At 35.1% G+C, this 17007-nt stretch overlaps 2 protein-coding genes across 2 annotated transcripts in view; both read left to right on the forward strand.

Annotated features, from left to right (window-relative positions):
- The window catches only part of LYRM7 (LYR motif containing 7), a 40753-nt gene that overhangs the window by 2396 nt on the left and 21350 nt on the right, over positions 1-17007 (forward strand). Inside the window, exons 2-4 of the mRNA XM_036846627.1 lie at positions 5131-5203; positions 7356-7426; positions 12309-12390. Coding sequence (XP_036702522.1) covers positions 5131-5203; positions 7356-7426; positions 12309-12390 — 226 coding nt within the window. The remainder of the gene's footprint in view (positions 1-5130; positions 5204-7355; positions 7427-12308; positions 12391-17007) is intronic.
- CDC42SE2 (CDC42 small effector 2) overlaps positions 12325-17007 on the forward strand; it is a 201398-nt gene continuing 196715 nt past the window's right edge. Inside the window, exon 1 of the mRNA XM_036846628.1 lies at positions 12325-12390. The gene's annotated coding sequence lies outside the window, so the exon portion shown is untranslated. The remainder of the gene's footprint in view (positions 12391-17007) is intronic.

Here is a 17007-nt window from a genome sequence, read left to right on the forward strand (position 1 = left end):
TTATGTCAAAGAGTGTTCTGCCTATGTTTTCCTCTAAGAGTTTATATACTGGTCTGGTCTTACATTTAGGTCTTTAATCCATTTGAGTTTATTTTTGTGTATGGTGTTAGGGAGTGTTCTAATTTCATGCTTTTACATGTAGCTGTCCAGTTTTTCCCAGCACCACTTGTTGAAGAGACTTGTGTTTCTCCTTGTATATCCTTGCCTCCTTTGTCATAGATTAGTTGACCATAAGTATGTGGGTTTATCTCTGGGCTTTCTATCCTGTTCCATTGATCCATATTTTTTTTTTAATTTATTTATCTTTTATTATCTTTATTTTTGGCTGCGTTGGGTCTTCGTTGCTGCACGTGGGGTTTCTCTAGTTGTGGCGAGCGGGGCTACTCTTCGTTGTGGTGCGCAGGCTTCTCATTGCAGTGGCTTCTCTTGTTGTGGAGCACGGGCTCTAGAGCGCGCCGGCTTCAGTAGTTTTGGCGTGCGGGTATAGTTGCTCCGTGGCATGTGGGATCTTCCTGGACCAGGGCTCGAACCCATGTCCCCTGCATTGGCAGGTGGATTCTTAACCACTGCGCCACTAGGGAAGTTCCCTGATATATATTTCTGTTGAAAATACAGTGTGTTTTATGAGCACATAACTCGGATTTAACCTGTGTGGAGGGATGCCAAAAAAAACAAAACAAAAAAATCCCTCATAAAAGTATAAGTTGAGACCTGAAGTTTTGTTAGAACCTAGCTAGGAGAATAGAGAAAAGAGTATTCTATGAAGAAGAAATATCATATGGACCATCCTCGAAGTGGGAAGTTGCTTGGAAAACTTGAATACAAATGAAATTAAATAGAATTCATTCCAAAAACACTTTTGGTGAGAACTGCCATGTGTAGAAGACACCTGTGCCATGTGGAAGATACAAAGATGACCGAGAAGCCTTTCAGGAAGTAGAGGACACAGCAAGTAATTGTAGTAAGTGCCCACTGCTGTGGATGTACTCAAGAGGGGCATATAACCCAGACTTAGAAGAGACAAATAAGTACTAACCAGCTAAAGTGAAACCTAGTACAGAAATTATATCATCCACCCTTAAAATTAGCCCATTATTCAAGAAAATTGAGGCAAAAAGGCTAAGTAATTTGACTTTCCATATATACTGCCAGAATTTGTCCAATCAATATAAGTAAATTAGTAACAGAAGACAGTCTGTGACCTAGCTGTCTACATTTTAATGAAAGTTTATTAACTCCAAGGTGATATTAGCTGTAAGGCAGTAATGATGACATTTTCTTTTTCTTAATACTAATTCTTAAAGTAGGGATACTGGTTGTTGTACTAATGGAATCACTTTGTTTTTTCCCTGAATAGCATGTAAAACGATTAGGCTTACTTACTTCTCACTTTTTTCTTAATCCCATGCAATCTCTTCCACCGCTCTTGTAATATTAAACTCCCTGGGTTTCTATGATGTTCTACCACCTTTAATGTCCCTATTTCTACCAGCAATCTTTTCAAGACAATCTCGGCTTTTACTATCAAACATCTCAAAATTTTTCCAGTCTCTACACATTACTCAATTCCAAAGCCAATTTCACATTTTTAGATGTTTGTTACAGCAGCATCCCACTTCCCAGTAGTAAAATCTGTATTAGTTTCCTATGGCTGCTCTAACAAATTACCACAAATTGGGTGGCTTAAAACAACAGAAATTTATTGTCTCACAGTTCTGGAGGCTAGAAGTCTGAAATCAAGGTGACAGCAGAGCCATGCTCCCTCTGAAACTCTGGGCAGAATCTTTACTTCTTCCTAAAGTCTGATGGTGGCCATCAATCCTTAGTGTTCCTTGGCTTGCTGTTGCATCACTCCAATCTCTGCCTTCGTCTTCACATGGTGGTCTTACACCTTTGTGTTTCTTTCTTCACCTGGCATTATCCTCTTCTTTTAAGGATACTAGTCATATTGGATTAGGGCCTACTCTAATGATTCACTTTAACTCAGTTATAGCTGTGAAGACCCTACTTCCAAACTAAGGTCACATTTACATGTACTGAGGATTAGGACTTAAACATGTCTTTTGAGGGGACACACAATTCAAGCTATAACAATATAGATACACCACGTTTTATTTATCCATTCATGAGTTGGTAGACATTTGGGTTATTTCTACTTTTTGACTGTTTTGTATAATGCTAGTATGCACAGTCATGTACAAGTTTTTATATGAACATATGTTTTCATCTTGGTTGTATACGTAGGCATGGAATTGCTGGGTCATGTGATAGGTAACTCTATGTTTAATTTTTTGAACAACTGCTAAACTTTTCCAAAGCAGCTGCAGGATTTTACATTCCCACCAACAATGTATAAGAGTTTCCATTTTTCCACATCTTACACGTGTTATTGACTGTCTTTTTTTTTTGACTGTAGCCATACTATTGGGATGAAGTGGTACCTCACTGAAATTTAAATTTGTATTTCCCAGATGGCAAATTATGTTGAGCATCTTTTCATGGCCTTAATAGCCATTTGTTTGTCTTCTTTTGAGAAATGTCTATTCAAATCCTTTGCCTATTTTTAAATTAGTTTTTTATTTGAATTGTAGAAGTTCTTTATACATTCTAGATACTAGCCCATTATCAGGTATACGATTTATAAATATTTTCTTTCCTTCTGTGGGTTGTCTTTTCTCTTTCTTGATAGTGTCCTTTCCCTTTATCTTTTAAAACAATTTTTCTAGTTTTTATAAAGGGGATAAATGTGTAAAATTTAAGAAGTCAAATAGTGTTACACAGAAACCAGTAGGTGTCTACTTCCTTCTACATACTCCCAATTCCTGCTCCCCAGATATAAGCACTTTGAATCATTTTACTTATTTTTTCTGATATTTACCTCCATGTTTCTAAATAACATGTTTAAACTACTATTGATTTTTTTTTTCCTCTTTGGGGATATTTATTGACCTTTGTCTATGAAAGTTGAGAACTAAGTTCCCCCTTATACCCTATTCCTCTCAATATACAGATTTTGGTGAAGCAGTTTTTCATCTTTGATATTAATATGACTATACAGAACTTGTCCACAGCTGAGCCCTCTAATATAAATATATGATTATGTTGCCTTTCTTTTCTAAGTCTTAGTTTTTCTTTCTTTCTTCTTTTTTTTTTTAATATGTATTTATTTAGCTGCACCAAGTCTTAGTTTCATCATGCAGGCTCTTAGTTGCGGCATGTGGGATCTAGTTCCCCAACCGGCCAGGGATTGAACCCAGGCCCCCTGCATTGGGAGCATGGAGTCTTAACCATTGGACCACCAGGGAAGTCCCAGTTTTTCTTGAAGTTAATAACTGTCTTGTTTTTATTATCATTTTCCTACATAGCTATTTCCAAACTCTGAGCAAAACTGATGTCTACTAGTATCGTTTTTTCCTAGCAGCATCTTTTGTAGAGCAATATACCCTTTTGCTATAGTCCAGACTAGTTGCTTTCTATGCTGGCTGCACAAATGCTGACCTATATTTGTCCTTCACCATCATCTCTGCCTCTCCTATGTTGGATCACCTGTGTCCCTCATTCCCATTTTTTTTCTTTTGTGATTCATCCCCTTATTTTGGTGGAGCACAATCTTCTATAGCTTTCCAAGAAAGGGCGTATGGCAAATAAGAGACTTTGCATTTCTGAAAATGTTTATTTGCCATTGCAGTTAGGTGATAGTTTGGATATGTATGGTGTTCTAAGCTGGACATTTTGTACAAAACTTGAAGATTTTATACCATTGTCTTCTCACAGTGATGCTATTTAGAAATCAGGTACCATTCTGATTTTCTGTTTTTTATACGTGAACTGTTTTTTTCCCTCCAAGATTTTTCATGGGTTTTGTGTTGAGCACTTGATGGAGGCTGTTTTCTTTGTTCTGTCTTGTTGGAGATCTGTGAATATAACTGTTGGGCCATCTAGACTACTCCTTTAATTTTCTTATCCTTTCTCTCCTTATTTTGTATCTCTGAATTCTTATTCAACTTTCGGGGTAGTTTTTCTCAACTTAATCTTTGCTATCACTCTTTTGATATCCAAGAGTTTGGGGGCATTTTCTGAATGTTCCTTTTTAAATTTACTGTAACTTCTTTTTGTTGTTATTCCATGTTTGTAATAATTTATGTTTCTGAGAAGGTTCTTTGTGGTTGGTCAGTCTTTGTTTTGTTTTATTTTTATGTTTTCTGCTCCCTGTTTTCTGTTTCTGTTTTGGTATCTGCCTTTGATGTTTTAGGTTTTCTAGTATATGTAAAATACTTAAAATAGTGCCTAGCACACAGGATACACTTAGTAAAGTTTAGGTATTGTTATCTGGTGAATGGACTGGGGGAAAGGAGGGAATGGTGGCAGACTGACAAATCTTTGTCAGTAGTCTAAGCAAGAGATAGGGAGAGGTCTGAACTTAAATTGTTTTGGGTGATGGAGAATATACAAAAGCTTAGAGAAACATCCCTACAGTTTCTACATGAGGAGTAAGGTAGATATAAAGAATGACCTAGAGATTTCTGGCTTGAGAAATCCATTGTTTTCCATAACTGAAATTGAGAAGACAGAAGAAAGAGCAATGTTGTGGGGACAATATTGAATACCTTTTTGTTTGGTTTTTTTTAGCACAGTCTTAGAATATTCAGAAGTCTCAGCATTCCACTTCTTTTTTGAGAAAGCACAATTAAACCTGCCTAATATCTGAAACATCTTCCTCTGGGCTCTTCTAAGATGTAGTATATTCACGAGTTTGTGTGCATGTGTGTATGACTTTAAGAACAGATGAAGTTCCTAGGTTAAGCAAAATAAGAACAAATACCAGACTGGTAAAGTTGGTTACCTTAGCAAACTAGTTTTGGCAGGGGGAATCATTAACTTTTTAACCATTCTCGTATTGTTTTGTTTCAAAGAATTTTGTATTGTTTTTGTAAATACATAAGGCTAATTTTTTTTTTAATTTAAAGATAAATAATCAAGGGAAAGTTGTTTTGGCCAACCCTTGTTTTCACCAGCTATTTCAAAAAATAGTCTAAAAAACAAACAGAAAATAAATACTGTTTAATCCATGTAATTATGTAAAATGTGAATTTTTTTCTTTTGAGGTCTGAATTCTAATTTTCTTTATAGGTTTTACAGCTCTTTAAAACACTGCACAGGACCAGACAACAAGTTTTTAAAAATGATGCTAGGGCACTAGAAGGTAAGTTTATATTTTGCCCCTTTGGAGCAAGTCCATTCTTCAGGTGGCTGCTAATAATACAAGAGACCCTGTATGGTGGTCAAGACCTATCTTGGGGAATGACCTTCACGATCTCTCCCCTAATGTTTTTTTAAATAAAGATGAGTTTACCTTACACTTCTTTGAGAAGTATCTACAAAGAAAAAATTTTAAAGATCGGGTTTTCATAAAAAATCAGGGAAAAAAAAGGATCAGAATTTCAATGTGCTCCATTATTTGCCTTATGTTCAAGCCATGAAACTCATTTATCTATTATATAATCAAATTTTCACATCCTCTAAGACCAGATACTACCATATTGTTAATGCCTTGTGTCTTTCTAGAAGTGACAGCAGCTATGAAAGAGAATCTATCAAAAATGATTCCAAATTCAGTATTTCACTGTTTAAAGTGGTTTCTGTCTTATCCAGAACTCAGAGCTCTAAAGCTTAGGTTCTGTGTTGGTCATACTCAGTTTCTAAACCTCTTTTAAGAGGGCACCTTGGGGGAGGGGTGGAGGGATAAATTGGGATATTGGGATTGACATATACACACTGCTATATATAAAATAGATAACTAATAAGGACCTACTGTATAGCACAGGGAACTCTTCTTAATACTCTGTAATGACCTATATGGGAAAAGAATCTAAAAAAGAGTGGATATATGTATAGGTATAACTGATTCACTTTGCTGTATAACAGAAACTAACACAACATTATAAATCAACTATACCCCAATAAAAATTAAAAAAAAAAAATTCAACCTCTATTTAAAAAAAAGAGGCCACCTACATAAAGTGTCCCCACTGTCCCTAGGAATTCAAGTTTTTGTAATTTACCGAAAAAAATTTCTTGAATATTAAAGTATATGCCTCATATTATATGTACTTTACACAAATTCCTCATTTAATTCTTATCACAGCCTGTGAGGTAGTTAACTAGTCATAATTTCTATTTTTTCCGATAAGAAAACTGACAAGTGTGAAGGATTTACCCCACATGATACTTAGTAAGAGGTGGAGCTGGGATTAGCCTAAACATTCTGGCTCCAAAGCCTAAACTCTTACCCACCTTACATATTGAAATGTATCGAGCATAGAAGGAAGGTTTTGTGGCTAATCTCCACCAGCATAACATATTTTTAATGTTTTAACTGTTTTTAAGTGAAATAATTATAAGAATAGCTAATACTGCATATTTTACTAAGCACTGTACATGAATTGTTCCATTAAATGCTCACAGCACACTCTAAGGCAGTTATCAGTTATATTGAATTATGCTGCTGTAGTGATGCCAAAGTTCTCAGTGGTATATGAACAAAAGTTTTATTATCAGTCACTTTACTTGTCAGTCAAAGGCACCCAAAATTATTTGTATATCCTCTTTGCTTGCTAATATCTTCATTTTAAGTGTGTGGTTGGCGGGGGGGTAGGGTTAACATGCTTGTATGTATTGAGTTTTGCCATTTTAAAAAAAGCATGTTAATTCAAATCCTTAGATTTACAGAAACAAAGTATTAACTTGAATTTATTAGGATCTCATAGCTAGAGGTTCAAAATGAAATTAGAAATAAAAAAGCAGGAAACAAAGTATTAGAGTGCTAAAAAATATGTATTAGGTTTAATTACAAATTTGCCAGCCTGTCAAAAGCTCTCCAAGGACTTTCTAAATAAATTTCTTATTTTTATACTTTGTTTTACATGGGGCAAAATTATTTTTTCTACTAGAGAAGTAGTAGATATATGTATATAGTATGTAGTATCATAGTATAATGAATAATATGTAAATTATTGGGACAGGAATTATAAATTAGAAAAGCAGGGACTTCACTGGTTGTCCAGTGGATAAGACTCCATGCTCCCAATGCAGGTGCCCCCAGTTTGATCCCTGGTCGGGGGAACTAGATCCCACATGCATGCCACAACTAAGAGTCCGTATGCCGCAACTAAGAATTCCACATGCCGCAACTAAAGATCCCACATGCCACAACAAAGGATCCCGCATGCTGCAGTGAAGATCCTGCATGCTACAACTAAGACCTGGTGCAGCCAAAATAAATAAATAAATATTAAAAAAGAAAAAAGAAAAAAAAGAAAAGCAAATAACTATATACATATTTTTTCTTTTTCTAGCAGCCAGAATAAAGATAAATGAAGAATTCAAACGTAATAAAAGTGAAACTTCTCCTAAGAAAATAGAAGAGGTACAGTAATTAAGTTTTTCAATTACAATAAAACTCAAATTTTAGCAACTAGAGGAAATGATAAAAATAGAGGGATTATATGAAATAAAAATCATTACTTGATAGTTAAAGCCATCACAACTATAGATAACCTTCACTTGTTTGGTTTGACTCACCTTCTCAGGGTCATCTGCCTACACCCTTAAGATAGCAAGTTGCCTGGTGAAAAGAACATGAGTGTAGCCATGATCAAAGCAAGAGCAGCTGAACCAACCCAGAAATTCACAGAAATGCTATCTTCATCTAAGGCAAGTGACTGAAACTAAGGAGAGTGAGTGTTGTGGTAACTCACTCAGTTACACAGAGGGAACGTCTACTCATTTAGCTCAACTAGACAGAATTTTTTTTAATTCATATCCTGGCTGTGGAAGTTAACCAGCCAGACTTTATGAACTATTCTTGCTTTGCCTTCTGTATTTGCATTTTAGTCACTTGCCGTAGTTGAAGACAATCTACTAACACTAGTCGGTGAGCTCCCTAGTATTCCCAGTATATGTTCATTGAAAAAGTGCAAAATGATTCTTTTCCTGTATAAAATCATGTGCATATATATACATTGTCTCTGTCTTAGGAAGGAACACTGCTTCCTAGGTGTTCCTGTATCTAACTTTGTATAAATGTAGGGAAAGGACCATTAGGAAGAAAATGAAAAATGAAAAAGTATTTGCTGGGATAATTAAGATTCCAAGAATTGGTTTGATAAAGAGGAAGGTACAAATTAGAGAAATTCTTCCATGTTTAATAGAATTTCCACATGGTGAAAAAAATTGTTTTATACAAATACTTTTCTACTTAGTAGAGAAAATGCTATTTTTGAAATAGTAAATATCTGCGATAAACTAATGAGACAAAATGAGATAGCCTAAGGATTTCTTTCCCTATAACATAAAGAAAAAAGGGGGAAATTTCACTTAAGCGTATGATAGGGCAAACAGAGACTATGTAATTTTTATTCATGAAAGAAGTTAAAATTACATTCTAATCAGGTCATGAGTTGAGGAGAAGTTAAAATGTATATACTGAAGTTTGTACTATTTTGCTATTTGGTAGACTGATTAATAACAATATGGTACAGGTATACCTCGTTTTATTGTGCTTCGGTTTATTGCACTTCACAGAATCTGTGTTTTTTTAACAAATTGAAGGTTGGGGCAACCCTGCATTGTCAGATGCTGGTTAGCATTTTTTAGTAATAAGGTGTTTTTTAATTAAGGTACGAACATTGTTTTTTTAGACATAATGCTATTGCACACTTAATAGACTACTGTATATTGTAAACATAACTTTTATGTGCAGTTGGAAACCAAAAAATTCGTATGACTCACTTTATTATGATATTTGTTTTATTGTGGTGGTCTGGAACTGAACCCACAATATCTCTGAGGTATGCCTGTAAGTGTTTTTAAATTTTGAAGTCATGATTTAAAAATTTTTTAATTGAGGTCTGTTTATATTAGCTAAACTGGAAAAATGAACTACCATCTCCCAAATTAATTTCACTTGTAGAGCACTCACATTAAGCACTCTTTTTTTTTATATATATAAATTTATTTATTTTATTTATTTATTTTTGGTTGCTCGCAGGCTTTCTCTAGTTGTGGCGAGCGGGGGCTACTCTTTGTTGCCGTGCGCGGGCTTCTCATTGCGGTGGCTTCTCTTGTTGCGGAGCATGAGCTGTAGGCATGCAGGCTTCAGTAGTTGTGGCTCGTGGGCACTAGAGCACAGGCTCAGTAGTTGTGGCACACGGGCTTAGTTGCTCCGTGGCAGGTGGGATCTTCCTGGACCAGAGCTCAAACCCATGTCCCGTGCATTGTCAGGCAGAGTCTTAACTACTGCACCACCAGGGAAGCCCACATTAAGCACTCCTTGAAATAGATATTTGTTATATACAAGTGTATATTTTGTACTTTCTGTAACTCTGCATTTATTAAATACTTAGTAGTTTTTAGATAATTACATTGTCATGTATTGTCATGAAGTCTTGGCACCAAAAGGAATCGTAGGCATCCTCTTGACCAGCAGTTCTCAAACTTTTTGGTTTCAAGACCACTTTACCTTCTGAAAAACTGAAGACCCCAAAAAGTGCTATTTATATGTTATACCTATCAATATTTACCATATTAGGATTTAAAACTGAGAAATTTTAAAAATATATGTTGATTAAATAATTTAAAAATAATAAGCTCATTACCTATTAAATACAATATTTATGAAAAATAACTATATTTTCAGAAAAATTTAGTAAGAAGAAAGGCATTATTTTATATTTTTGCAAATCTCTTTAATGTCTGGCTTAATAGGAGTCAGCTAAATTCTTATTCCTGCTTCCTCATTCAATCTAGCAATGTATGTTTTTTTAGATTGAATTATATGAAGAAAGTTCAGCCTTATACAGATAGGTAGTTGGAAGAGGGTAGGTGTATATATTAGCCTTTTCAAATAATTTTGAATATTCTTTGATATCATACCTCAACAAGTGGTAAATTTCTTTAAAGGTTAGATGCAATGCGGAACTCTGTTATCTGTTAGACCAATGGATGTGTGTGGGTGTGTGTATTTATCCTTTGCGGGGGTGGTTCCTAGGACTCATACATACCACATCCTGCTCATCCCCTTTGATCTCCCATAATCCCTTGTTTCTCATCTAGCCTTGTTTCCAGCCTTAAACCTAAGACTCGGCTCAGTTTATGCACCTCCAGTGGGTGAGGAGGCGCATTGTTTTTCTTTCTCTCCCCTTCTAAGCCCTTTCTCAGCTCTGTTGGGAGGTGAGGCTTTGCTCTCCTACAGCCTTCTCCATGTCAATTAATGGCAGCTTCCTCCTTTTGATGCTCAGACCAAAACCCTCGGTGCTCTCTTTTTCGACTGCTTTCCTTCTCTCACATTTACATCCAATCTGGAAGCAAATCCTATTGACTTAACCTTCAAAATATACCCAGAATTCAACCACTTCTTATTCGCCCCATTATTATTTCCTGGTTCAAGCCATCATTATTTCTCACTGGGTTGTTACAACAGCCTCCTGGTGGGTCTTGTTGCTTCTGCCCTAACTCCCTGCAGCCTATTCTCAATACTTATAAAGGCAGTGAGCCTTTTAAAAAAAGGCATATCCCATCACTCCTCTACTCACAATCCCCATGGCTCCTCATCCCATTCCAATTAAAATCTAAAGTCTCTACCCACCATGACCTATAACACTGTATCATCTGACCCCTCTTAACTTCCTGCCTCAATTCACCACATACTTCTCACTCTTCCAACCTCAGTGCCTTCTTTGAGGGTGCTTCAGTTTACCAAGAACTTTCCTATCTCAGGCCATTTATGCTGTTGCTTCTTCCTAGGATATTCTTCTCCAATATGCCCTTCCCTAATATGGTAAATAATGATAGGTATAACATATAAATCTGTTGGTCATTTAGTAGACCAACAGATTTTAATCTGTCTTTCCCTTTGAATGGATCTTTTAGTCATGCATGTTTTGTAACATCATACACTGATGATTTGGAAAAAGTAGATTCACCAAGTAATGCAGATCTTCCAAATGTTGACATAGTTCAATATGTAATATTTTAAAATTACATCTTAATATACATCTCATCAGAACAATCTTTAAGTATTGGGAAGCTGTCAAGCTTACAGTGACAGATACAGCTTCTCCAGAATTCTGATTTTTGCTTGAAAGCTTGAATTTTATCATTGCCATTAAATACTGTCAGTTGTTTTCTTAAAGTGACATACTCATTTCACCTATCTGCCAGTTACCCAAGTCTTAATAAACAGAGTTTGTCTATAAAAGTAAAAATGGTATTCCAAAGAGAAAACTCTACTTGTGCTCACAACTCAAACAATGTAGACAGCTCTAGTATTATGAAAATAATTTTGACTTTATGGGTCCCCTGAAAGGGTCTCAAGGTCCACAGCTTTGAGACTCACTGTTTTAGTTCAGTTCTTCATTTTGCAATGATGAGTTCTGAAACTTAGTGAGTAGGTATTAACCCAAGGCCATACACTTGATGACAGAGCCAGAGTTGGGAGTCCAAGTATTCTGCCTCCTGATCCAGTACTCTTTCTAGTGTTCAGAACATCCAACTCTACAGTGAAAGAAAGATTCAGCCACTCTCAAAAAAACAAAATGCACATTTTAAACACATTGTAAAATATATATTACAACAAAACATACTCCAGATCTGCTTTGGAACAAAATATGGAATGGACAGATAAAAGGTAAAAGTGTACGCATGTCTGAGCTTTCTGTATGCTTGGAATGGTTACAAAAAATTAAAGGCAAGGGAATTCCCTGGTGGTCCAGTGGTTAGGAATCTACGCTTCCACTGCTGAGAGCACGGGTTTGTTCCCTGGTCGGGAACTAAGATCCCGCAGCGTGGCCAAAAACAAAAATAAAAGTTAAAGGCAAGGGGCTTCCCTGGTGGCACGGTGGTTAAGAATCCGCCTGCCAATGCAGGGGACACGGGTTCGAGCCCTGGTCCAGGAAGGTTCCACATGCCACGGAGCCACTAAGCCCATGCACCACAACTACTGAGCCTGCCAGCCACAACTACTGAAGCCCACACTCCTAGAGCCCGTGCTCCGCAACAAGAGAAGCCACCGCAGTGAGAAGCCTGTGCGCTTGCCGCAACTAGAGAAAGCCCGTGCGCAGCAACAAAGACCCAATGCAGCCAATAAATAAATAAATATATTCTTTAAAAAAAAAAAGTTAAAGGCAAGTATCACCTAAAAAGAATTGTAGTAAACCTTTAGTTTTCAAAAACAGTACATTCATGTGAACCATTGAAAAAACAGAGGATTTAGTCTATTTATTTATTTTTTTTTTTGGTTTTCTTAACAGCTAATAAAAATAGGTTCTGATGTTGAACTGATACTCAGAACATCTGTTATACAAGGTATTCACACAGACCACAATACGCTGAGTAAGTAATATTAAAGAAAAATGTTGCTTGCAATGTATTTTAAACTATTGAGCAATTACAGTGCTTTTAATGCTGATTACTAAAACAACTTGATTTTGCCAGACAATGTGGTATATATTGTACACATTTATAAGGCTGTATTTAAAAATGCTGAATTATGAAAGTTTGTTTACCGGACTTTTTTTCTTTTATTTATTTTTTCTTCTTAATCTTAACCACTGGTTATACTGCAAAACTACAGTTACAAAGGCAGTATATGCATACCGCAATTTATTGCACTTCCCAGATAATGCATTTTTCACAAACTGAAGGTTTGTGGCAACCCTGTGTCAAGCAAGTCTATCGGTGCCATTTTTCTTACAGCATTTGCTCACTTGGTGTCTCGGTGTAACATTTTGGTAATTCTTGAAGTATTTCAAACTTTTTCATTATTACTATATTTGTTATAGTGATCTGTGGTCAGTGATCTTTGATATCACTGCTACAACTTGCTGAAGGCTCAGATAATGGTTAGCATATTATAGCAATGAAGTATTTTTAAATTAATGTATGTACATTGTTTTTTTAGACATAATGCTGTTAGACATTTAATAGACTATAGTATAGTGTAAACATAACTCTTATATGCTCTAGGAAACCAAAAATTGGTGTGATTTGCTGTATTGCGATACTCACTTTATTGTAGTGGTCTGGAACCGAACCTGCAATATCTCAGAAGTTTGCCTCCTGTGTGACTGTTTTTATAAAATTTATCTGGCATTCTTAATTTTCCTAGTATAATTTGTCACCTACCTAGACTATGTCTATTTCTTTATCTTTTCTCCTATGATTCTACTATTTTAATTCAGAAGAATTGGGATTATACAAAATGGTTATATAGTTGAGAATCCTCCATTATACCTCCAAACTCCTGGTGGGGCTTCAGCAGACTCTCATTTCACATAATATTTGGTTTTCATTCCCTGAAGTATTTTGGGGGACAGAAACAACAGCAAAGATACAAACAACATACAAACAGAAAAGTACACAATTTATAAGAGTATATAGCCCAGTGAATTTTCACCAAGTGAAATATCATGTAACCAACATCCACATCAAGTTATATAATGTTACCACTTTCCCAAAAGCCCCCCCTCATGCCCTGATGTCCCTTCCCGTCAACCCCTCCCCGTAAGTATAACCACTGTCCTTTTAACACTATCAATTTTAACCTAATATAACAAAGTGTTTGAACCTTATGTAAATGGAATCATATAGGATTTCTGTTTTGTCTGGCTTCTTTCTCTCAATATTTGTGAGATTCATCTTTATCATTGTGTGTAGCAACATTTCTGTGAATATTGTATGAGTGAAACTTCTGTGTCATATGGTATGTGTTTACTCAGCTTTAATAGGTACTGCTAACCAGCTTTCCAAAGTAGTTAGGCTAAGTTACACTTGCAGCAGTGGTATCTGAGAACTCCAGTTGCTTTATATCCTCACCAGCTCTTTGATACTGTGCATCTCTTAATTTTAGAGTTTCTGGTGGTTATGTAATGGTATCACATTGTGATTTTAATTTGCATTTCTCTGGTAATTAATGAAGGATTAGCACCTTTTCAGTTGTTTAATGGCCATTTGGATATTCTCTTTTATGAAGTGGCTGTTCAAGTCTTTTGCCCATTTTTCTAAGAGGTTATCTGCCTTTTTATTATTGATTTGAAGAAATTCTTTGTATGTTCTGAATGTAAATCCTTTGTTGGATATATGTATTATAAGAATCTTCTACTTTTTGTCTTGCTTTTTCATTTTGGTGTTTTTATCTTTTGATGAGAAGGTCTTAATTTTAATGTAGTCCAGTTAATCCCTTTTTTCCTTTATGGTTAATATTTTTCTGAGTCTTGTTTAAGAAATCTTTTCCTGTCTCAAGCAAGGTCATGAAGAGATTATCCTATGCTTCTTCCAAAAGCTTTATTGTTTGGTCTTTTTCATTTGGTTGTTTATATCAACTAGAGTTGATTTTTGTATATGGTATGAGATAGGAGTCAAGATTTATTTTTTTACATCTGAATATTCAGTTCCAGCATCATTGGAACTGAAATATTGATTCCAGCATCATTTATTGAAAAGACCACTCTTTCCCCGCTGCACTGTAGGGTCACCTTTATCATAAAATCAAATAACTGTATATGTGTGCATCTGTTTCTGGACTTTATAATCTCTTCAATTAGTTTGTTTTTCTGTCCTTGCATCACAAACCATAATGTCTTGATTACTACAGCCTTACAGTAAATCTGAATATCTAGTAGTATATGTCCTATAGGGCTTTTAAAGTTATTTTTAGTTCATGAGTATTTATCAGAAATGATCAGATCCAGTTATATTTCTAAGGGCAATAAACATGGTTAATCCTAAATTGAAAATTTGTAGTCATTGTCTTTAATCTTAATAATAATCTTTAGCGCTTCTGTGTACTATAGCCAAAATTTTATATGGGTGATCACAGCAAAATATTATCTTTAGTATATGAATAAAAATTTAGGTTATTTCAGATAACTAAATTTGATAGCTACACTTCAGAAGCCTGATTTTAAATATGATAATATTGGTTTAAATTTCTTTTTTTCTTTTGGTTTTCTGTATAGTTTAATTTTCCCACAAGATTGAAAATTTTGACTCTTACATGATTATTAGTATCTAATGCTATATTGCCTTAATAAAGGCCTCATTCTTTCTGTTAAGTTATATATGGGTCTCTTTTTTCCTACTTTATTCCTATGGGTTTAAGATAGAACAAATTTGAGTCTTTAATCTCTGTTTTAAGAAGTTACTTTAAGTAAAATTCCTCCACATATTTTAGCAATGTCTGTACTGGCATACAGAAGTGAGAGGAATTAAAATTCTTCTTGGCTAGAAAATAGAGTTGTGACTGTGTATCTCTAAAAAAGATCAGATAAAGCCCCAACATGAAAAATAATAGAAACTGAAAATAATGAAATGAAACGTCATCTACAAAAGTAATTACCTGTATGCCTAAATTCTAAATCCATCTCTTTTTTTCTCCCTTCTAAATATCTACAGTGGAAATTAAATACTGACTAGCAGAAAGAACTCTTTATCCTAAATAATTTCTCATTTGTTCCTTTTTTTTTTTGTTTTTCACACACACACACTGTATTTTATTTTTACAAGAGATACATAGACTGACACCAAGCATTGTACATGGATGACCACAACAAAAGCAACAATGATTGCAATTACCAAACCTGAAACACACTCATACTATGTCATAATATTGACATTCAGTCCAGTAATCCTCCACTGTAACAGCTCCTTTACTTTGCAGTGAAAATTGATTTGTATATTCTTTGCCTCTGAGTCCTTGTGGGATTTTTTTTTTTTTTAATTCAGACAGAAAGTCACAAAAATTATACTCATCCTCATCAGTTCACTCAGTACCATGTAATTAAATTTTTTTTTTCATCTTGATCTTTTGTTAGCACTTTTTTGAGTTCATCAGTTTTTCATTAGAGTTCTGAAAATGCTTATTCATTCAGTTCAGCAGTACAGTCAGTTACCAGAAACCTGTACTTGTCAGAGTCTTTTCCATGAATTTCTTGAAGATGAAACCCTTTTATAGGAACATATTTGCAAAAGCATCAGAGTACACCCAGAACTGTCTGTAAATGACAAAAGACTTAAAAATGACCACAGTTAAAGATTTGATGAAAGTTCATAATAATGCAGTTGACAAGAAAATTAGTTATTTCTGAGATATACATTTTAAAGTAATAACTAGGATTATTACTTATAACATTATACCAGAACATATAAGAGTTTTAGAAGTTTCATGTAATGTCTGAAACATTTATATTAACATATTTCCATACATATTTCCATACAAATACAAATATAAGATTTTTAGAAATTTCATGTAATGTCTGAAACATTTATATTAACATATTTCCATACAAATAACCCAATGAAAGTTTAGTATTAGTTGTTTTGTTTGTTTTTTTATACTGCAGGTTCTTATTAGGCATCAGTTTTATACACATCAGTGTATACATGTCAATCCCAATTGCCCAATTCAGCACACCACCATCCCCACCCCACCGCTGCTTTCCCCCCTTGGTGTCCATATGTCCATTCTCTACATCTGTGTCTCAACTTCTGCCCTGCAAACCGGCTCATCTGTACCATTTTTCTAGGTTCCACATACATGCATTAATATACGATATTTGTTTTTCTCTTTCTGACTTACTTCACTCTGTATGACAGTCTCTAGATCCATCCACTTCTCAACAAATGACTCAATTTCGTTCCTTTTTATGGCTGAGTAATATTCCATTGTATATATGTACCACAACTTCTTTATCCATTCGTCTGTTGATGGGCATTTAGGTTGCTTCCATGACCTGGCTATTGTAAATAGTGCTGCAATGAACATTCGGGTGCATGTGTCTTTTTGAATTACGGTTTTCTCTGGGTATATGCCCAGTAGTGGGATTGCTGGGTCATATGGTAATTCTATTTTTAGTTTTTTAAGGAACCTCCATATTGTTCTCCGTAGTGGCTGTATCAATTTACATTCCCAGCAACAGTGCAAGAGGGTTCCCTTTTCTCCACACCCTCTCC

The sequence above is a fragment of the Balaenoptera musculus genome, chromosome 3 (genome assembly GCF_009873245.2).
Source record: "Balaenoptera musculus isolate JJ_BM4_2016_0621 chromosome 3, mBalMus1.pri.v3, whole genome shotgun sequence".
NCBI classification, from domain to species: domain Eukaryota; kingdom Metazoa; phylum Chordata; class Mammalia; order Artiodactyla; family Balaenopteridae; genus Balaenoptera; species Balaenoptera musculus.